This window comes from Apteryx mantelli, chromosome 16, assembly GCF_036417845.1.
Source record: "Apteryx mantelli isolate bAptMan1 chromosome 16, bAptMan1.hap1, whole genome shotgun sequence".
Classification (NCBI taxonomy): Eukaryota; Metazoa; Chordata; class Aves; order Apterygiformes; family Apterygidae; genus Apteryx; species Apteryx mantelli.
The window spans coordinates 14,851,273-14,866,932 of NC_089993.1; the positions used below are offsets into that span (position 1 = coordinate 14,851,273).

The window sequence follows — 15,660 nt, forward strand, 5'->3', positions numbered from 1 at the left end:
AGCATAGATATTTAATGAAAGGAAGAAGACTGTAAAGTTGTAAAGCTGAAGAGATTTACAGGCAGTAGGCGAGACCTGGTTTGCAACATCCTGCTGCAACTAGAATATGGCCAAGACAATTTCTGTCTCTATACTCAAAGACATCATTCAGAGAGTGAAGTTCAGAGGCCTCATCTCCATGGCTCTCTTGAGCGCACCTCGAGTGCTTTCTCTGCTTGGGTAACTCATTTCCAGAAAAGTGCTCCAAAACTGAACAGAGCCTGAAGATCTGCTGAAACAGTTGGGGAGAGCTGGTAAGGAAGGAGCAAAGCAATTTCAGCCTGCAGAGTATAGCTCAGCACTGGGATGCTATGTATGGCTTGTTCATAGCTAGGGTGATTTGTCATAAGGGTTTTAAGTAGATGGTGATAATCACCTATGGATATATGACAGAAAGAAAGGATAATTTAGTATAGCATAACTTGGCATAACTCAGAGTAATAGGAGAAAGTTAAGAACATGTAATTTAAGATGAATATCAAAAAAGTTTTCTCAATTTAAGATTTGTTCTCTTGCAGAAGTTTCCCAAGGAAAGCAGTAGAAATCTTGCTGCTTGAGCCAGATAAAAACAATAGTAAATGTACAAGAATAATTTTGTATTGGCAGGGTTCTTGATGGCATGTTCTAAAAAGTCTTTATTATTTCTGCTTTTTCTAACCTATTAATATCTCCTTATTTCAATTGTCTCTGCTTCTCCCTCTCCCCACTTTCTTTTGTTCACCTTCTTGCCAGTTCTGAGCTGTCATGCACAAGCTCATCTTCTTAAAGATAGTGGTTTCCATTAACAATGAATAGTCATTAATATGAGGAGTCATTAAATCCTAAATCGCAATGCTCCTCCCAGAAACAGTCACAAGGAGAAACGAGAACATTTGTTTGCCAAATCCACCCAGAAAAGAGCTCAAAGTCATTTTTAGGAGCGCTTAGAATGTGGCAAGCCCTAGGCTTAGCTTAAGCAATACACAGGCTGTGAAATATGAATGTCACAGAGCTTGTAACAGGTCTGGTTGAATAGGACCAATCTTTTTTCTGTGAGTTTAGAGTGGCGCATCCATTTTCCAACTGTCCCTCCTTCACTTCCTCTGTTTTCTTCCACTCTTTCTTCCCACTCCTCCAGTCTGGTCTCTCTCTTTCTTCACCTCTGCTCGCCTCTTTGATTTGCCCCTCCAGCCCTCCTATTGTGTTCTTTCCCACTCCCTTTTTTTCGGCTGTCCAGATGGGCTGGCTGGAGTTGATCGGGTCTTTCCTAGAAATCCCCACCTTCAGTAAAAAGCCAAACAAATGGCTACCGAAAGGCAAAGCATGGCTCAAGTTTCAAATGAAAGAGTTATGCTGGCAGGTATGCAGCTGGCAGGAAGTGCCGGAACGGCCTTCTGGACTGCTCCAGCTCCCTTTAATCCCTGGGTAAACCCGATATTGAATGATGTCTAGAATGTACATTCTTACAGAAGCATGAAAAAAAGAGAGTCACTGAAACAATGCGTACTGGCCCCGTGAAAACAAAATACCCTGCAAGACCCCAGCACTATATTGCACAGATGTGAGTCGGAATGCAGGCTTTGGATTTGCTTTACGTTTTGGCCACCATGCAATCTACATTTTATGGAAGTGTGAAGTCCTTCTGACTTCATTTTGCCTGAGTGGTGAAAAGCATTTGTTAAAGAACTTGTTCTCAGATTCAAAGCTGTGAAAAGATGGTAAAACAAAGCCAAAATAGCATAAATAAAATCAGACATAACAGCAGGGACTGACTAACCTCGATTAGTCATTATTTATATCCCAATAATACAACTCACTTTCTATGAGCAAAGTTGGCCTGTCCTGCTTTGTACTGAGCACATCAATTAAGTTCCTGGAAAAAAAGACCGTCACTGTGTACCTCATATCAAAGGTGGGAAGATACAAGTGACAAAACAGTTAATGCTGGATGTTTACTCTGGATGTCATATAGGCAAAAAGTATTGTATCCAATGTGCAACTCCCCTCTCAGAGCCAGGTATCTTGGACCATGGGAACTAGAGGGTGGCAAAATTATCCCGAATCAGGCCTTCTTACAGAAGAAATTACGAGAAATTAATACATCAAATTTCTTCAGTCTGGGAACTGAACTGTCTGGGGGATCAATTTGATGTTGGGATACAGACATTTGCTTCTCTGGTATTTGTGGTATTTGCTATATTTAGAATACAAATATTGTACTACCCTGGGATGTTCCCCACTCTGCGATGCTCTTGAATCCCAGTTGCACTGAAGAGAGAGCAACATTTTAACAACTGAACTACATGAGAATCCTAAGACAAAAATTCCTTTTCACCTCACTCAGGAGACTGTAAATAAATAAATATAGCATACATACATATATAGATGGGTATGTTTGTGTATGCACATACACGCTCACACACAACAAACAAACAAAACCATTGCAACAGCATGAAACCTGCAAGCAACATAGCACAGATAATTTTATGAAACAAATGGAACACCCACGTGGTTAGATAATTTGTGAGTGTACTGAGGGGGGAACATGTTGAAGGAATTGAATTGGCTTTTTTAATCCATCTGGTGCAATGAATTTCATGCAATTTCTCTGCAAATCTTAACAAAAATAACTAGCCCAACATTTGCAATCACCACAGCTGCTAAAACAAACTTGAATATCACCCTCAAGTCAGTGTAGCTAAGCAGAGACAATGAAATATCAAGAAATATATCTGTTTTAACAAACTTCTTTTGGGACAGGCTAAAGTAATAAATAGATGACAAGTGTAACTAAAAGCCAGCAGGAACTTTCTGCATGAGGCATTGTCCATCCAAAAAAAGGAAAACCAAACCTCCCAAACCTCCTGAGATACATTTTATTCATACCGTAAACCAGGTGGTATGACACGTATGACACAATGAGACACGTAAGTGGGGAAAATGGCACTAAGCACAAGTAAAAGCTTGAACTGACTAAATGTGAAGCAAAGAACTTCAAAATGGAGCCTGCAAGGAGAAATGAAGTACAGAGTCAAGTGTCTAACGACAGGATAAAATCTTTTGGGCAACTGTGGATCTGAAGACATCACTTGCAAATAAATAGTTACAGCTTGAACAAAATTTCAACACTAGGCTGAGAAAATATGGAGCTGCTCATGGCCAGGAAGGAATGAAGACGAAAGAAAAACCTACCACTGGTTATGGAGTAGCTTAATCTTACTAAAGAAAGAAAACATATTTTTGGAGAAAAATGTCATTGATCCCTTGGATAAAAGTATTTGCAAACAGGAAATCAAAAAAGCCCTGCTCCCTCTCAGTTTTAAAATCATCTTAATGCTATATATCAAAAGATATCCGAAACAGTACTTCAAGGCAGAAATATTTCTACATCCAAAATATCCAGCAGCTTTCTGGAAACATAAGGTTGGAGGCTAAACGGTAGGAAACGATGTTTCTGGGATCTCAAAGGCAGCTACCACTGCATCTTAAAACTGAGTAAAGCAAAACCAGGCATGTAATGGTGGAGATACTTTCAAGTATGAAATGCAGTCACTGAAACATGACGTAACTAATTCCTGGGCTTGCCGAAGTGTGCAGAGAGTAACTGTAGCCCTCTCTCACATAAACGCACAGAGACAGGTGTCTCATTTCACTTACAGCCAAGGGACTGTCCACACTGCACTTACAAATAAATGAAATGATGACAGAATCAGCATAATCTGGATGAGTAAATCGCATTCACAGTAGACAGCACTAAAAACAGAACATTTTCTATACTTGCAGCAGCTAATTCACCTTGCTACCTGCAATATTTCCCATCTAAGTATTGGGAATAGTACAGTTACACTGTATGGGTATCTAATGGAATGCAGTAGACCTCCAATTTTTAATGGCCCAACTGTTAAAAAAAAAAAAAAAACAAGAGAGAAAGAGAGAGAGAGGGAGGGAGAGAAGAGAAGAGAACCTCAGTGTTAGGTTAAAGTTCTCATTAACTGCAAAAAAAGAGCTTGCTATGCACCTTGTCACTGGTCCAGAGAATATGTACATGCATTTGGAAACCACTTACCCACTACACTAGAATCAAACAGAAGCACAATAAATAATAATCAAGTTGTACATATGGCTAAAGCTAGCATTAAAAAGACAGTCTTTTCCACTTGAGATTTTAAGTCCTTATAGTAAAATCCTGTCTCTTCATCAAATACTCAGCTGCTGAAGGCTGCTGTCAGATGGTGATGGATGCATGACCAAACCTGAACAGCTCACAAGCTTGAATGATGTTAGGTACCACTAATTTCATCAGCGCTGAAAGCCAAATTACCTCAAGGCTAGAAGGACTGTGAATCTGTCCCTTCTATTCTTTAGAAGCAGGATTAAAGGCAGCCATAAGAAGCTATTCTTAAAAAGCTAATAAACATGTAACTTGTCCTGACATTTACTTCCCTCCTGCATTCCTTTTTTTGTACCTTTGAGTCTTCCTTGCAGTATGCAGGTTGATCACACCAGTTATCCTAAACACCTCTCCATAAGCCTCCATGTAGGACATGGGACAAAGGAGCTGTGTGCTTCATAAATCTGTTAGGAAATTCTCCTGCCCTATGGTTTAGAAATATCTTGCAGAAACGTTTCAGTTCCTAATACCTGCTTCCCTTCACTGGGAAGCATTCAAAAACTCTTCATTCTGCTTATCCATGAAAGAGAAAATGGTCTGCTTCTCATTATTATACCTCTAACTTGTCTTGGAGCTACCAGCCTGAATCTTCTGGGACAGAGTATATTTCCATCAGACATACTCTCCTAGACTCAGTGTGATATTCATCTTTGTGATACACAACTCTGTCCATGAAATACAGAGTGAAAAGCAGTAACATTTCATACAGACAACAGTCATCAGAAAGTATAAATGAAGATTGCTTTTATATGTTGTCACATAAGAACTAATTATCCAAATGTAAAATCTACTCAACCCTTTTGCTAATTTTTCTATTATCCATGACATCGCTGGAACTATGTACAATCTCAAAACACACATTCCTTCATTACTCTGAGAAATAGTACAGTTTCCTTCAGGTCTGAATGAAACAATGCAGCTTTCAGAGTCAACTCCTACTGAGAAAGAGGCTTTAAATAAAGTTATCTATCTGTAAATTATCAAGAAGAAAGAAATATTTTATGGAGAAGGAAAAGATATGCACACTGACATCAGAAACAAGCTGTCATAAAAAAAAAGTCAAGACATTGCTAAAGTTAATTATCTGCCAAAGGTTCCATTATAAACCCACAACTGACAGCAAATCCATAGTCTAGCACACACTCCAGATGCCCAGAGGATCTGTTGAGCTTTACTGCAGAGATTGGGGAGTTTGAAAGCAGTGGAGCCATGAATTGTTAGCAAAAACTCTCTGCGGCTGTGCATCCTATCAGATGTGTGGCTGTGCACTGACTAGCAGAGATGGAGTGTGTAGTCTCACTGAGACTTATTTTAGCAGACCACAATTTCCCTAGTATCGCCTGCTTAGAAGAGTTTACAGTAACAGTTCAAAGACCATACAGGCAAGAGGTAGTGCTGAAAGACATTCATTTAGAGATTCATGATATGAAGGAGAGCACATGCATTAGCTCCAGTGGGTCTTGGAGGCCTCCTGAAGTTTTCATACATCAATGCACTTATTCATGTGTTAATAATATTGTTACTCAAGGGGATTTCTGACTCGGCACCTTTCTGCTGAATCTTACCACCTTTTACTTTAGTCTACCTAATTTAGTTTCATAATGTTATTGTCATATACTCTCTATTTTATTTGGAAACATAGGCTGCAGAGCTTTTTATTATCAATGTAATTTGAACACGGAATAGAAGTGCTGTGTACAGTTCTGGCACTACGAAAGAAACTAAAAAACACCAGCTCTACAAACAAGTCATTCTCCGTAAACTTACCATCAAAATGCGTCTGTAGCTGTCTCTGTCGATGCCCCAAAGTTTGAGATCTGTCTTGGCCTTGACCGTAGCAGCCCTGGGTGTTCCATAGATCAGTGCAAGCTCCCCAAAGCTGCCTCCTTCTCCAATGCTGGTGACCCATTCTCCATTGACATAAACCTAACACACAAAACGGAGAGAGACGCAAAAACAGTTTGGGGACTCCTCCTACTGCCAGTTACCTAAAAAGCTATTAGTAATTTCCTTTCTAATAGTCAATGCTGGAGACGCAGAAAGAAAACAATAGCGTAACAGTTTCCTCAGTCAGCCACAAAAGAGGGCAACAACCTGCTTTGTGGACGGAATTTCAAGTCATCTTGCTTCAGTACAATGACTGTATTTACTCTCTGAATTTTCAGCTCCCATGGTTGACTGGCATCAAGTTTTCCTTCTTGTGTTCAAGGCTCAGACAATCGACAAGCAGAATTGCCACAACTTTTGGCTTTTTAATAACACTGTCAGACTTGAAGGGGATTTGCTGATATGTGTAATGAGGTTTGCTGAAAAACACTATGGCCATGAAACAAAAAACAATCAAAACAGGGAGACATCTTCTGAAAAGGAACATTTTTTTCTTCTCTAAGTTTAGTGTCTCCAACAGCCATTTAAGGATAACTATTGAAATCTCTCTCTGCCTTAGTGAAGAATACTAAGTGCTTTGGATCTGAGAAGCTATACACAGAATTATCCTTTATATTTAACTCATGCATCAGTCTACAGAACTTACGAAGCAGTATTTGACCCACAGCCTTTTTAGATAACATCTCTTCCCAAAACCCGGAATGGATTGATTCAGCTATTCGCAGCATTTTTCCTGGATGACATATAATTTGAGCAGAAGTCTTACACTTGTGTGCTATGTAAAACCTCCACTGGAGAAAGGGGGACTTGTGCAGGTGCTTTCCACTGGGCTGAATTTTCTTCTCTATTCATTGACAATACAGCTTATGAGACATAATAGTGTATTCTAAGACCAGTACGGATTGTGTATTATGCAGCTTGCTTGTAGCCTTGCTGCTATAAACCTACACAATAAACCCTTTTCATTCTGTTGATGTGTCAGTGGGTTTAGAGAGTAGGAAAGGCTGTGTGCATTTATCCAGTGCAGAATATATCCCAATGTGTTACACACCAAATACAACAGCAATCAACCAGAATGAATTTCATTTGTTTGGCAGTTCGTGACGAGAAATATTATCAAGAAAACATGCAGGTATTCTCAACTTAAGCAGGAAACTATGGCAAAGAAAGAAACCATAACCTACTACCAATTACTGAGTAACAGACTAGAAGTTTTTAAAAATACATAAACTAAGGCTATGCTTAAGCTAGGCATGAGAAAAGACGGTGACCAAAACAAATGAACTGGGGTCAAAATTCAAAGAAGTGTCAGTATTAATTTTATTTCTGTCTTCATTTTATGCTGAAAAGGCATGTTAGGAACTACAACTGAAATCAATCCCAATTTACCTTCCCAATATCCAATTAAGATCCGATCCAGCTCCTGCTGAGCTCAGTGAAAAGCTGGTTCAGTAGGAGCTAGATGAGGCCATGGAGCAGTTCAGCTGATCAGGAGACCTCTGGGATGAATGTAACAGCTGAAAAGGAGCAGTATTAGCATCAGTGCTCAACTATGGATGAGCTTATGGATCTTTGTGTTCCTGGAGCATCTGAGGATCAAGAGGCTGAAATAAAGGGTAAAAATAATCCAAAATGGCAGACTGCCAAGAAAGACTTCAGGCTGCAAAAGTTGTTTGTAGCTTAATTTTTTTGCCACTGTAGAACGAGTGTCACGTAAGACAGGCAGGAGAACAGTAACAGTGTTTCCTTTCAAGCTTTCACATGCGCTGCAAAAAGAAAGTCTCCCAGAATATCGAGTCTACTGATTCTCCTCATGATGAAACAACTGAAAGCAAGAAAGACGTTTTAAAAATCCATGACAAACCCAAGCACTTTGCTGGTATGTGAAACAAGCAGCTAGTACTGTGAGTCCTGCATCCTGTCTGTGAGGGAAAAATGGATGAATAAAATGAGGATTCTGAAAGGCTGGTAACTTAATGAGAATTTATGAATTTTTTTAGATTCAAGCAGTCCATTGCAAAATTTGCTAGATGTGTACTTGAAAGTAGGGGTGCCCTCTTACTGTGGGGCATTTTACTGGATGGACCAAGTGGTTTGCTACTGTAAAGTAATTCATGTCCTCAGTAAAAATGTGAGCCAAAGGCTTAGGGCCAATGAGGAAAGTAAAAGATTTTAGTGAGTTTTTAACCAGATCCTGAATGTCAACTGCCATTGCATCCTTGACTCATTTTCAGCACAAAAGAAAATGTGTTTCTATATACTCTTTTGTTCAAGAGCACAGTTTTTGTTATTGAATAAGAGGTGGTACGGTAAAATGACTTGCTGAGGCAAGGGCTATTTCATTAAGGGACCTAAAGCAGAGTTTCAATTATAAGTGGGGAAGTCAACTCATTCCAACAGCTATTTTTTAGCAATATGGTGATATTTCGTGTTAAAGTAGTATGTTATATGACTGCAGCTCAGAGAGAGGAATTAAGCTGGTGAAACTCAAGGTGGAGCAAGTAAAGGACAGACATTTATTGCTGCATGGTTGTTATAAAGAGAGGCTACTACTAAACTGCTCCAAGACATCTTTATTTTTACTATCTCACTTGAAAAGACTCCCCAAAACATGCTTGACGTGTAGCCTGTAAACAGTTTATGCAAATGGTCCTTCTCCCACCCTAGGTGTGTCAGGTTTAAAGTTCTCTGAAGTGAAACCAAATCAGTGATCTGACAGTCTTCGGGGGCAGCGTTCACTCCCCCAATAAAAATGCTATTTCCAATACCAATCTTCAAAAAACAAAACAGCATACAAATAACTATTCTTTTTTTTTTTTTTTTTTAAGAGGAAAGCCATTGTACCTCATTATCGGGAATAGCCTAAGTCAACAATAAACTTTTGTCTTCATGATGGTGTTAAAGTACATTGATGATATATTACAATGCCATTCTGCCCTTTAGCAGAGAGTTCAGCCCCACTGTGATTCCTTTTAAAACAGTTTTTTTTTTTTTTTTTTTAAAAAAGGAGAATGGAAAGTAGCTCTATTTGTAAGGTGTGGGAAGTAAAGCTATTTTAGGCTGAGAGCCGCTTATGAAAGCCAATGTTATATGGCAGCAGCTCAGAAGATCTCCTTTATCCCCCAAAATACTGGGCTGAGGTTTTGGCTTATGCAGTTTTAGGCATCCGTGAACCCTAACCAAAGTAGCCAGTATGCACTGAATTATTCCTAGGTGTTACTTGAACTGCTGATCACAGCTGCATGAGAGTTGGATCCTTCTTCTTTCATGCAGCTGAAGAGGAACGTGTAACTGCCGATGCCCAAATACAAAGGGGACTAAAGAGACCAGAACCTGCTACTTTCCACACATCGGAAGTACTCTAGATTTCCACCGATTTCCATCATTTAGTACAAGCACTGCAATTTTTGTGGGCTTAAAAATCACACAACTTTGTTCACTTTGTTAGTTTTTTAGGAGGCAAATGGGAAAAATCTACAAACATCAGCAATTCCTTCCCTCATAGCCTGTGATATACATATGTGCTAATTGCGAGAGAAAATGCAATGAGTCACACAGTGCTCAATGTACTAGGAATGCGTCTTGGCCTCATTCATCTTCGTGTTGTCTAGAGAAGCAAAATGTAATCTTACCACTAACAGTAATATATAACTAATTTACTTAGCAAGGAGGATATGATCATAAAACTCTGTGCCTCATAGGAGTGAATTTACTTTTACTGAGTCTTTAATTTTGTATTGCTGTTTTCAAGTTAACTTTTAGCATTTTTTGCTGACACTCTGTGATCTACACGGACAATATAATTTGTTCCAGGCATTGCAACTTTCAGATCTTAAATCTCCTCCCCTCCCTGGGATCTGTTTGTAATAATTTGTGCTTTGTGTCTTGTCAAGCCTTAATATTTGTTATCCAAAAATGAAGATGAGACTTATTTCTTCTTGGAAAAATAAACAAGTCTTAGACACGAAGGGTATTTATATGTGGGTAACTTTCTCAAATACAGCCAGTATTTTCTTAGTCTTCAAGCTAATATATTTATACTATCTTAAGAATCCTTAAAAATTCAAAGATGAAAACAACAAAATTTAAAAATTTCTGTTTAAAATTTCCAAAAGCATCCTTCTGAAATTAGAAAGGTGTCACCCAGGAAGAATATTAATGATGGAGGAACTCAAACGAAAAGCAACCTATGGAAACTAACAGTAAAACAGAACTAGTTTCAAAATCCAGCACTATTCTTCACAAAAACCACTATGTAATATTCATTTTGTTTATACAAACTAGACAATCTGTATATACAATTAAGGGCTTCAAAGAGATCTGACCTACAATCAGAAGATAATCTATTGTCCACAATATTGATTTAGAGTTCCAAATATAACTCAATACAGTAAACACATAAGTTATTTAAGAAAAAAATGCTGAAACGTTTTAATGTTGATTTTCAGCATGCTATATTTTGGCTGCTATTGTTTTACAAGAAGGAAACCTGAAAATGCCTGCAGAAAGAGGTGCTGTGATATTAAATAGAATAGGAAGTTGTTGAGTCTAAAAAAAAATACATCTGTTTTAAAAGAGTAGTTGACACTGCTTTTTAAAGTAAAAAAATGTGAGGTTATAAGATTAAAATAATAAACAGGAAGTCATTTTTATATTTAGAAATATGGATTAGAGATTTTTGCAAGACACATACTTTAGCAGGTACTTTCAACATCTTTACTGGACACTATAATTTAAGCTTTGCCAGATACTTTTTGGCATACGTTCACATTTCTCTGAGCAGAAAAGCTTCCGGTAGACGATTGACCTCTGAGACATAAAACCTCAAGCCATTATCTACCTAGTATAAACTTTATCCATAGGCAGGGCCAAACCATGAGGTAATGATTCTCCTCCAACAAGTGACGATCTATTACCGTGCTGCCCCTAAGCAGCCAAGGAGGAAGGCTGTGACTGATAGTGCTATAACGTCCCTTCCACACCATTGTTTGCTTTGGCCAGGGACTAAACCGCACCTGGCTTGTAGTACCCAGTGTACGAGGGGAACAAACCCAGGTTGCTCCCAGACCTACCTCCTCCTGATCTCCTCCTCACCAGTGGCGGCCTGGGAAGTAGTGCAAATCAGCGAGGTGATGGCTTACTCCCCTTTCAGCTGAGCGACTACACAAGGCAGATGACCAGCTGCCCTAAAGAAAGTCTCTGAAAATAACAGCCAGCAGTCAAGAACCTTTCTTGGTCAACCCCTACAGCTTGTGCTTTCTTTGAGGACACTTTGATTTCTTTAAAGTCAGGTAACAGGGCTACCAGCACCTCCATGGATGGCCATTTTGATTGACTTCACATCAGTTGCCAAATACCTGCAAATCTTCATCCCTGCCAGAGGGAAGTGATATTAATAAAACCCTCCTTTACATATGAAAATTTGTGCTTTTCTCCCTTAGCCCATGGTTCATGTTGAGCTGGGCAGTGTGCTTGCCAAATGAATGGTATTGTATCTTATTTTGCTGTCTGTAGCGATAACTGGTAAATGTACAGTTCCTTTATGTCATGGATATGCTAACAGTGCTTATTTATACCCTAAGCAAGTGTGAACACTGAAGATAAAATGTTATTATATTTAAGAACATATTATTAAATTGTACTTAAAATTTGACCCAGATTATTTCTAAGGGAAATCATCAGAAACCTCTTACTTGTTCTTTGGGGCATCTATTCCAATGCTCTAACAGTAAATAACACGTGATTACATGTGTGTGTGTGTGGGGGGGTCGTTTGTTTGTTTTACTCAAAACACTGCATGCTACTTTCGTTATTCTGATTTTGTTGTTGGTTTGTTTTTGGTTGCTTGGTTGATGGATTTTTTTTTTGTTCTGCCCTGACTTTCTTTCAGGGGATGGAAATTTTATGATGGCAATCGCCATCTCCTTTACGTGCATCTTTGCATGCGTATGGAAAACCTGGTTGTTTATCAGTCATGATGTTCTCAGAGTAAATTGCTCCTTAAATCCACAGTCCTGTTATATCTGCCACTTCTGTGCAGATCACAAAAATGATGAAAGTAGATAGCGTGGCCAGGGGTTAAAAGGCCTCAACGCATATGCCAACACCAGCTGAACTAGGCAGAAAATGGCTTGAGGCTTTAAGTCTCGGGGTCAATTGTCTACTCTCCAAGCAGCTCTTTTTCTTGGAGAAGTGTGGAAGCATGCCAAAAAGGTATCTGGCAAGGCTTAAATGAACTGCAGCTCACTTACTAGCAGCCTGGATTTTCTTCAGACAATAAGGATTTTAGCACTGCTGCCCAGAAAGTGGAAGAACTTTGTTTTGGGGAGCACCATATATAGTGTGATAGCGCACACCTATGGGATCTGGAAGCTGCTGCTTTATATAGAAGCAAGTTACTGTGCACGAGCCACGGCACTGAGTGCCCTGGTCCAGATTTTGTGCAGGGAGGGGAAAAAAGGCTCCCTTCCCTGCATGTTTCGCAGCACAGGGAGGTACCACAGGCGCCACAGGTAATTTCTGTAGTTACCATGGGGTAGCTGAAGCGCAGTAAATTGCTGCTGGATTTCTTGTCCCTTCCACAGCACCTTGTAAATGAATTCAGTGTGTTTTTTGGCTGAAGATGTAGGATAGGCTTAGGGAGGAGAGAATATCCGGCTGAACAGATGGGGACAACAGTGGTAAGGTGCAACCGAATGAAGGAAGGGGGGGTCAGAGGCGGCATTATGAGAGCTGGCCACATGCAGACTTCTGCATGCAGCTTACAGGGTTGGGAGGTTTGGCTGTCACTGGAATATGCTCAATCAAAATGGCATCTCCTAAGCCCTGTTAGGATGTACTTGTCCCACAGCCCACGGCTAAGAAGCGCCTGTACACATACCTGAGAAGCGTCAGGATGACGTTATTACTGTCCATCTGCCCATTCTGACCATTTTCCTAACAGGTACAAGCTGATTTCGGCTACTAGGGGAACTGGGGTTGAGGATGCTTGTGAAAGTGAATTTATGATCTATTCAGAGAATCACAGCTATTATAAGCAGCTTCATTTATTCCCTAGAAAATCTCCTGTTGCAAATCTCCTAGACTAGCCAGGAAACACGTATAAGAGGGAGGGCTGCAAAACAGCCTGTATCATACATACCTGGCTGGAGGACTGCAAACTCTTTAGAATGCAAAGAAAAATTCTGCCTTCAACTCTAACAGTGTAAAACAAAGCTGTGCACTTTGATCTTCGTTCATCAAAACAGTGAGTGAGCCTGTCTCTGTTCAGGAAAGTACTCATGGGATCAGTTAACTTTAAACATATGAGTCCCACTGAAGGCAACAGAATTATTCACTTGCTTAAGGGCAGACCGGCGCTTAGGTACCTTATCAAATCAGGGGCTTGAGATAAAATTTTCAAAAATATCTATGCAGCTTCAGAGCCTACATGTAATTGCACTGCATTGGGACTGAAGCCACTTAGTTACTGTGGTAATTTTTTCAATTTTATCCCAAATTCTATCTCAGAAACCTCCAAGGCCCTTGAAACTTCCTGGGAACCAAATATAAGATTATTCAGAATAAGACCTTCATGAACTAAAGAGACCATTAACAAAAAATGATCTGGACACATGTCTCTTCTTGGCCTATCTGTGGTCACACTTATTTACAAAACAATTTCAACCTTCCATTAAAAAACAAGGAAAACCTCTGATACACCACTTACATGATGTAGTAAAGGGACCTCTGAGACAGATGACAGGACATACCTGGAAAGGAAACTAAGATGCCCTTTTACCTGACAGAGAATACAGCAACTGGTACTGTAAAGAAGTGCTTCTCAACTTCTGCAGAGCCAAGGCCACCTTGGTCACTGCTGGCAACCACCAGTTAGAGAAAATCCATAAACCATCTTGTGCAACAGTTTTGCAAGCAGACGCAAAGCTGGCTGGATCCTGGGCATTTATTTTCCTCATTTGGTCAGTACTGTGTGTTTAAGAGGGATACGTACATATGGCAGATTTCTTTTTTGCAACTAATTGCAAGAGTTTTGCAGACCATTTTCTGATGTCATTCAGACCCCCCGCCCCCGTCCCTGAGACAAACATTGAAGAATACTTTCCTAAAGGGTCCAAGCAAGAACAGATTATTTTTAAAGAGGATTAATCTATAACTTCAATATGTGCATTTGCGTATGTCTGCGGATCTGATTCAAAGCCAGTGAAGTCATTAAACTCAGTATTGGGCTCGAACAAATTATTTTAAGCCTGAATTTTAGCACTGTTCTATAAATATTGCCCTTTTATTTTCTGGCACTGCCGATGTGGCAATGTTTGCTATTGAGAGGTATGCTTGATAGGAACAATGAGTCAGGCGGATTTCCTGAGAAGCAACTTCCAGAAGCAGAGGCAGCAAGTGAGGTTTCTCAAATCCCAACAATACCAATTAGATGGTCTCCTGACACAAACAGACTTCTAAAAAAATAACTTTTCACTAAAATAACTGTATGCCTCCTGCCTGGATTTAAAATAAATCACTTTCTTCTTTAAATACTCCAAACAAAACGCATCTGGGTGCCTGAATGCCAACACTGCTAATGAGCAAACCCAACCTACCTGACAGTTGTGGATATACAAGGCATGATTTCTAGAGGATTCAGTCAAATGAGAACCACAGGAAACTGCAAAAAAATGAGTGCCACAGGAAACTGCAAAAAGGGTCAGTTCCATACAATAAGAAAATGATAAGACGTGAATAGATTAGGAATTGGAAGGCAGGTTCAGAAGGAAGCTTCTTTTCAAAGACTTGCTGATTAAACCACCACAAACTCCTGTAAACATTTTGTGGTCTAACAGTTCACTTTATACTTATAATAATCCTTGCTTTCTTAATATGCTGCATTGTTCATATACGTGAACCTAATTTCAAAAGCAAATTAAGGTTTCTAAAATGAAACTAGCTGCCTGAGGCTGTATCTCAATTTGAAAAAAAATGCACATGAGCTAAGCTAGCTGATTAAAGAAAATATTTTCCTTATGGTTCATCTGAACCCTCAGGTGCATTCCAGCATGGTGGCCTGCTCTGCCAAAGACTGCACACCTTCAGGTGTGGTTGGGCTTCTAAAGATAATGTCATTTGCTTGGTTTTGATACCGTATTTTCCTGCTTGGAATAAGCTACGATGTAAAACATGCCAATTACAAAATTATGCACAAATGACTTAACACAACAAAGGCCAACTAATGAGACCAATCCTGTGAAATCTGTTTCAAGAACAACGGAGACAGAACCACAGAATATTGCCAGAATCAAGCTGTATGCCAGTATCATGAGCAGAAAAATTTACCATGCAGATTCAGAATAAATACCAGACTGTAAAAGTATACTTTTTAAAAGGCAAATGCATGTTTCCAAATGAAGTGAATAAAAACTTACATCCACCTCGCCTTGGTCAATCACATAGAAGTTGTCTCCCTCGTCACCTAGAAGCAAAATGTAAATGATGATTGTTTCCTGAAGGTCTGCTAAACTGTAATTTCCTGTCTCCATATTTAATTTTCTGTACATATTTGCACAGGTTTGTACACCTGATTAATTAAAAGG

At 39.4% G+C, this 15,660-nt stretch overlaps 1 protein-coding gene across 6 annotated transcripts in view; it reads right to left on the reverse strand.

Annotated features, from left to right (window-relative positions):
• PRKAR1B (protein kinase cAMP-dependent type I regulatory subunit beta) overlaps positions 1–15,660 on the reverse strand; it is a 164,654-nt gene that overhangs the window by 86,701 nt on the left and 62,293 nt on the right. For all 6 annotated transcript variants that reach the window (XR_010885833.1, XM_067306406.1, XM_013950899.2 and 3 more), the window contains exons 6-7: positions 15,493–15,539; positions 5,957–6,115 (exon numbers count right to left, since the gene is read on the reverse strand). Coding sequence is in view for 5 of the 6 variants with exons in the window: in XM_067306406.1 (XP_067162507.1) it covers positions 5,957–6,115; positions 15,493–15,539 (206 nt within the window). In the remaining variant the exon portion in view is untranslated. The remainder of the gene's footprint in view (positions 1–5,956; positions 6,116–15,492; positions 15,540–15,660) is intronic.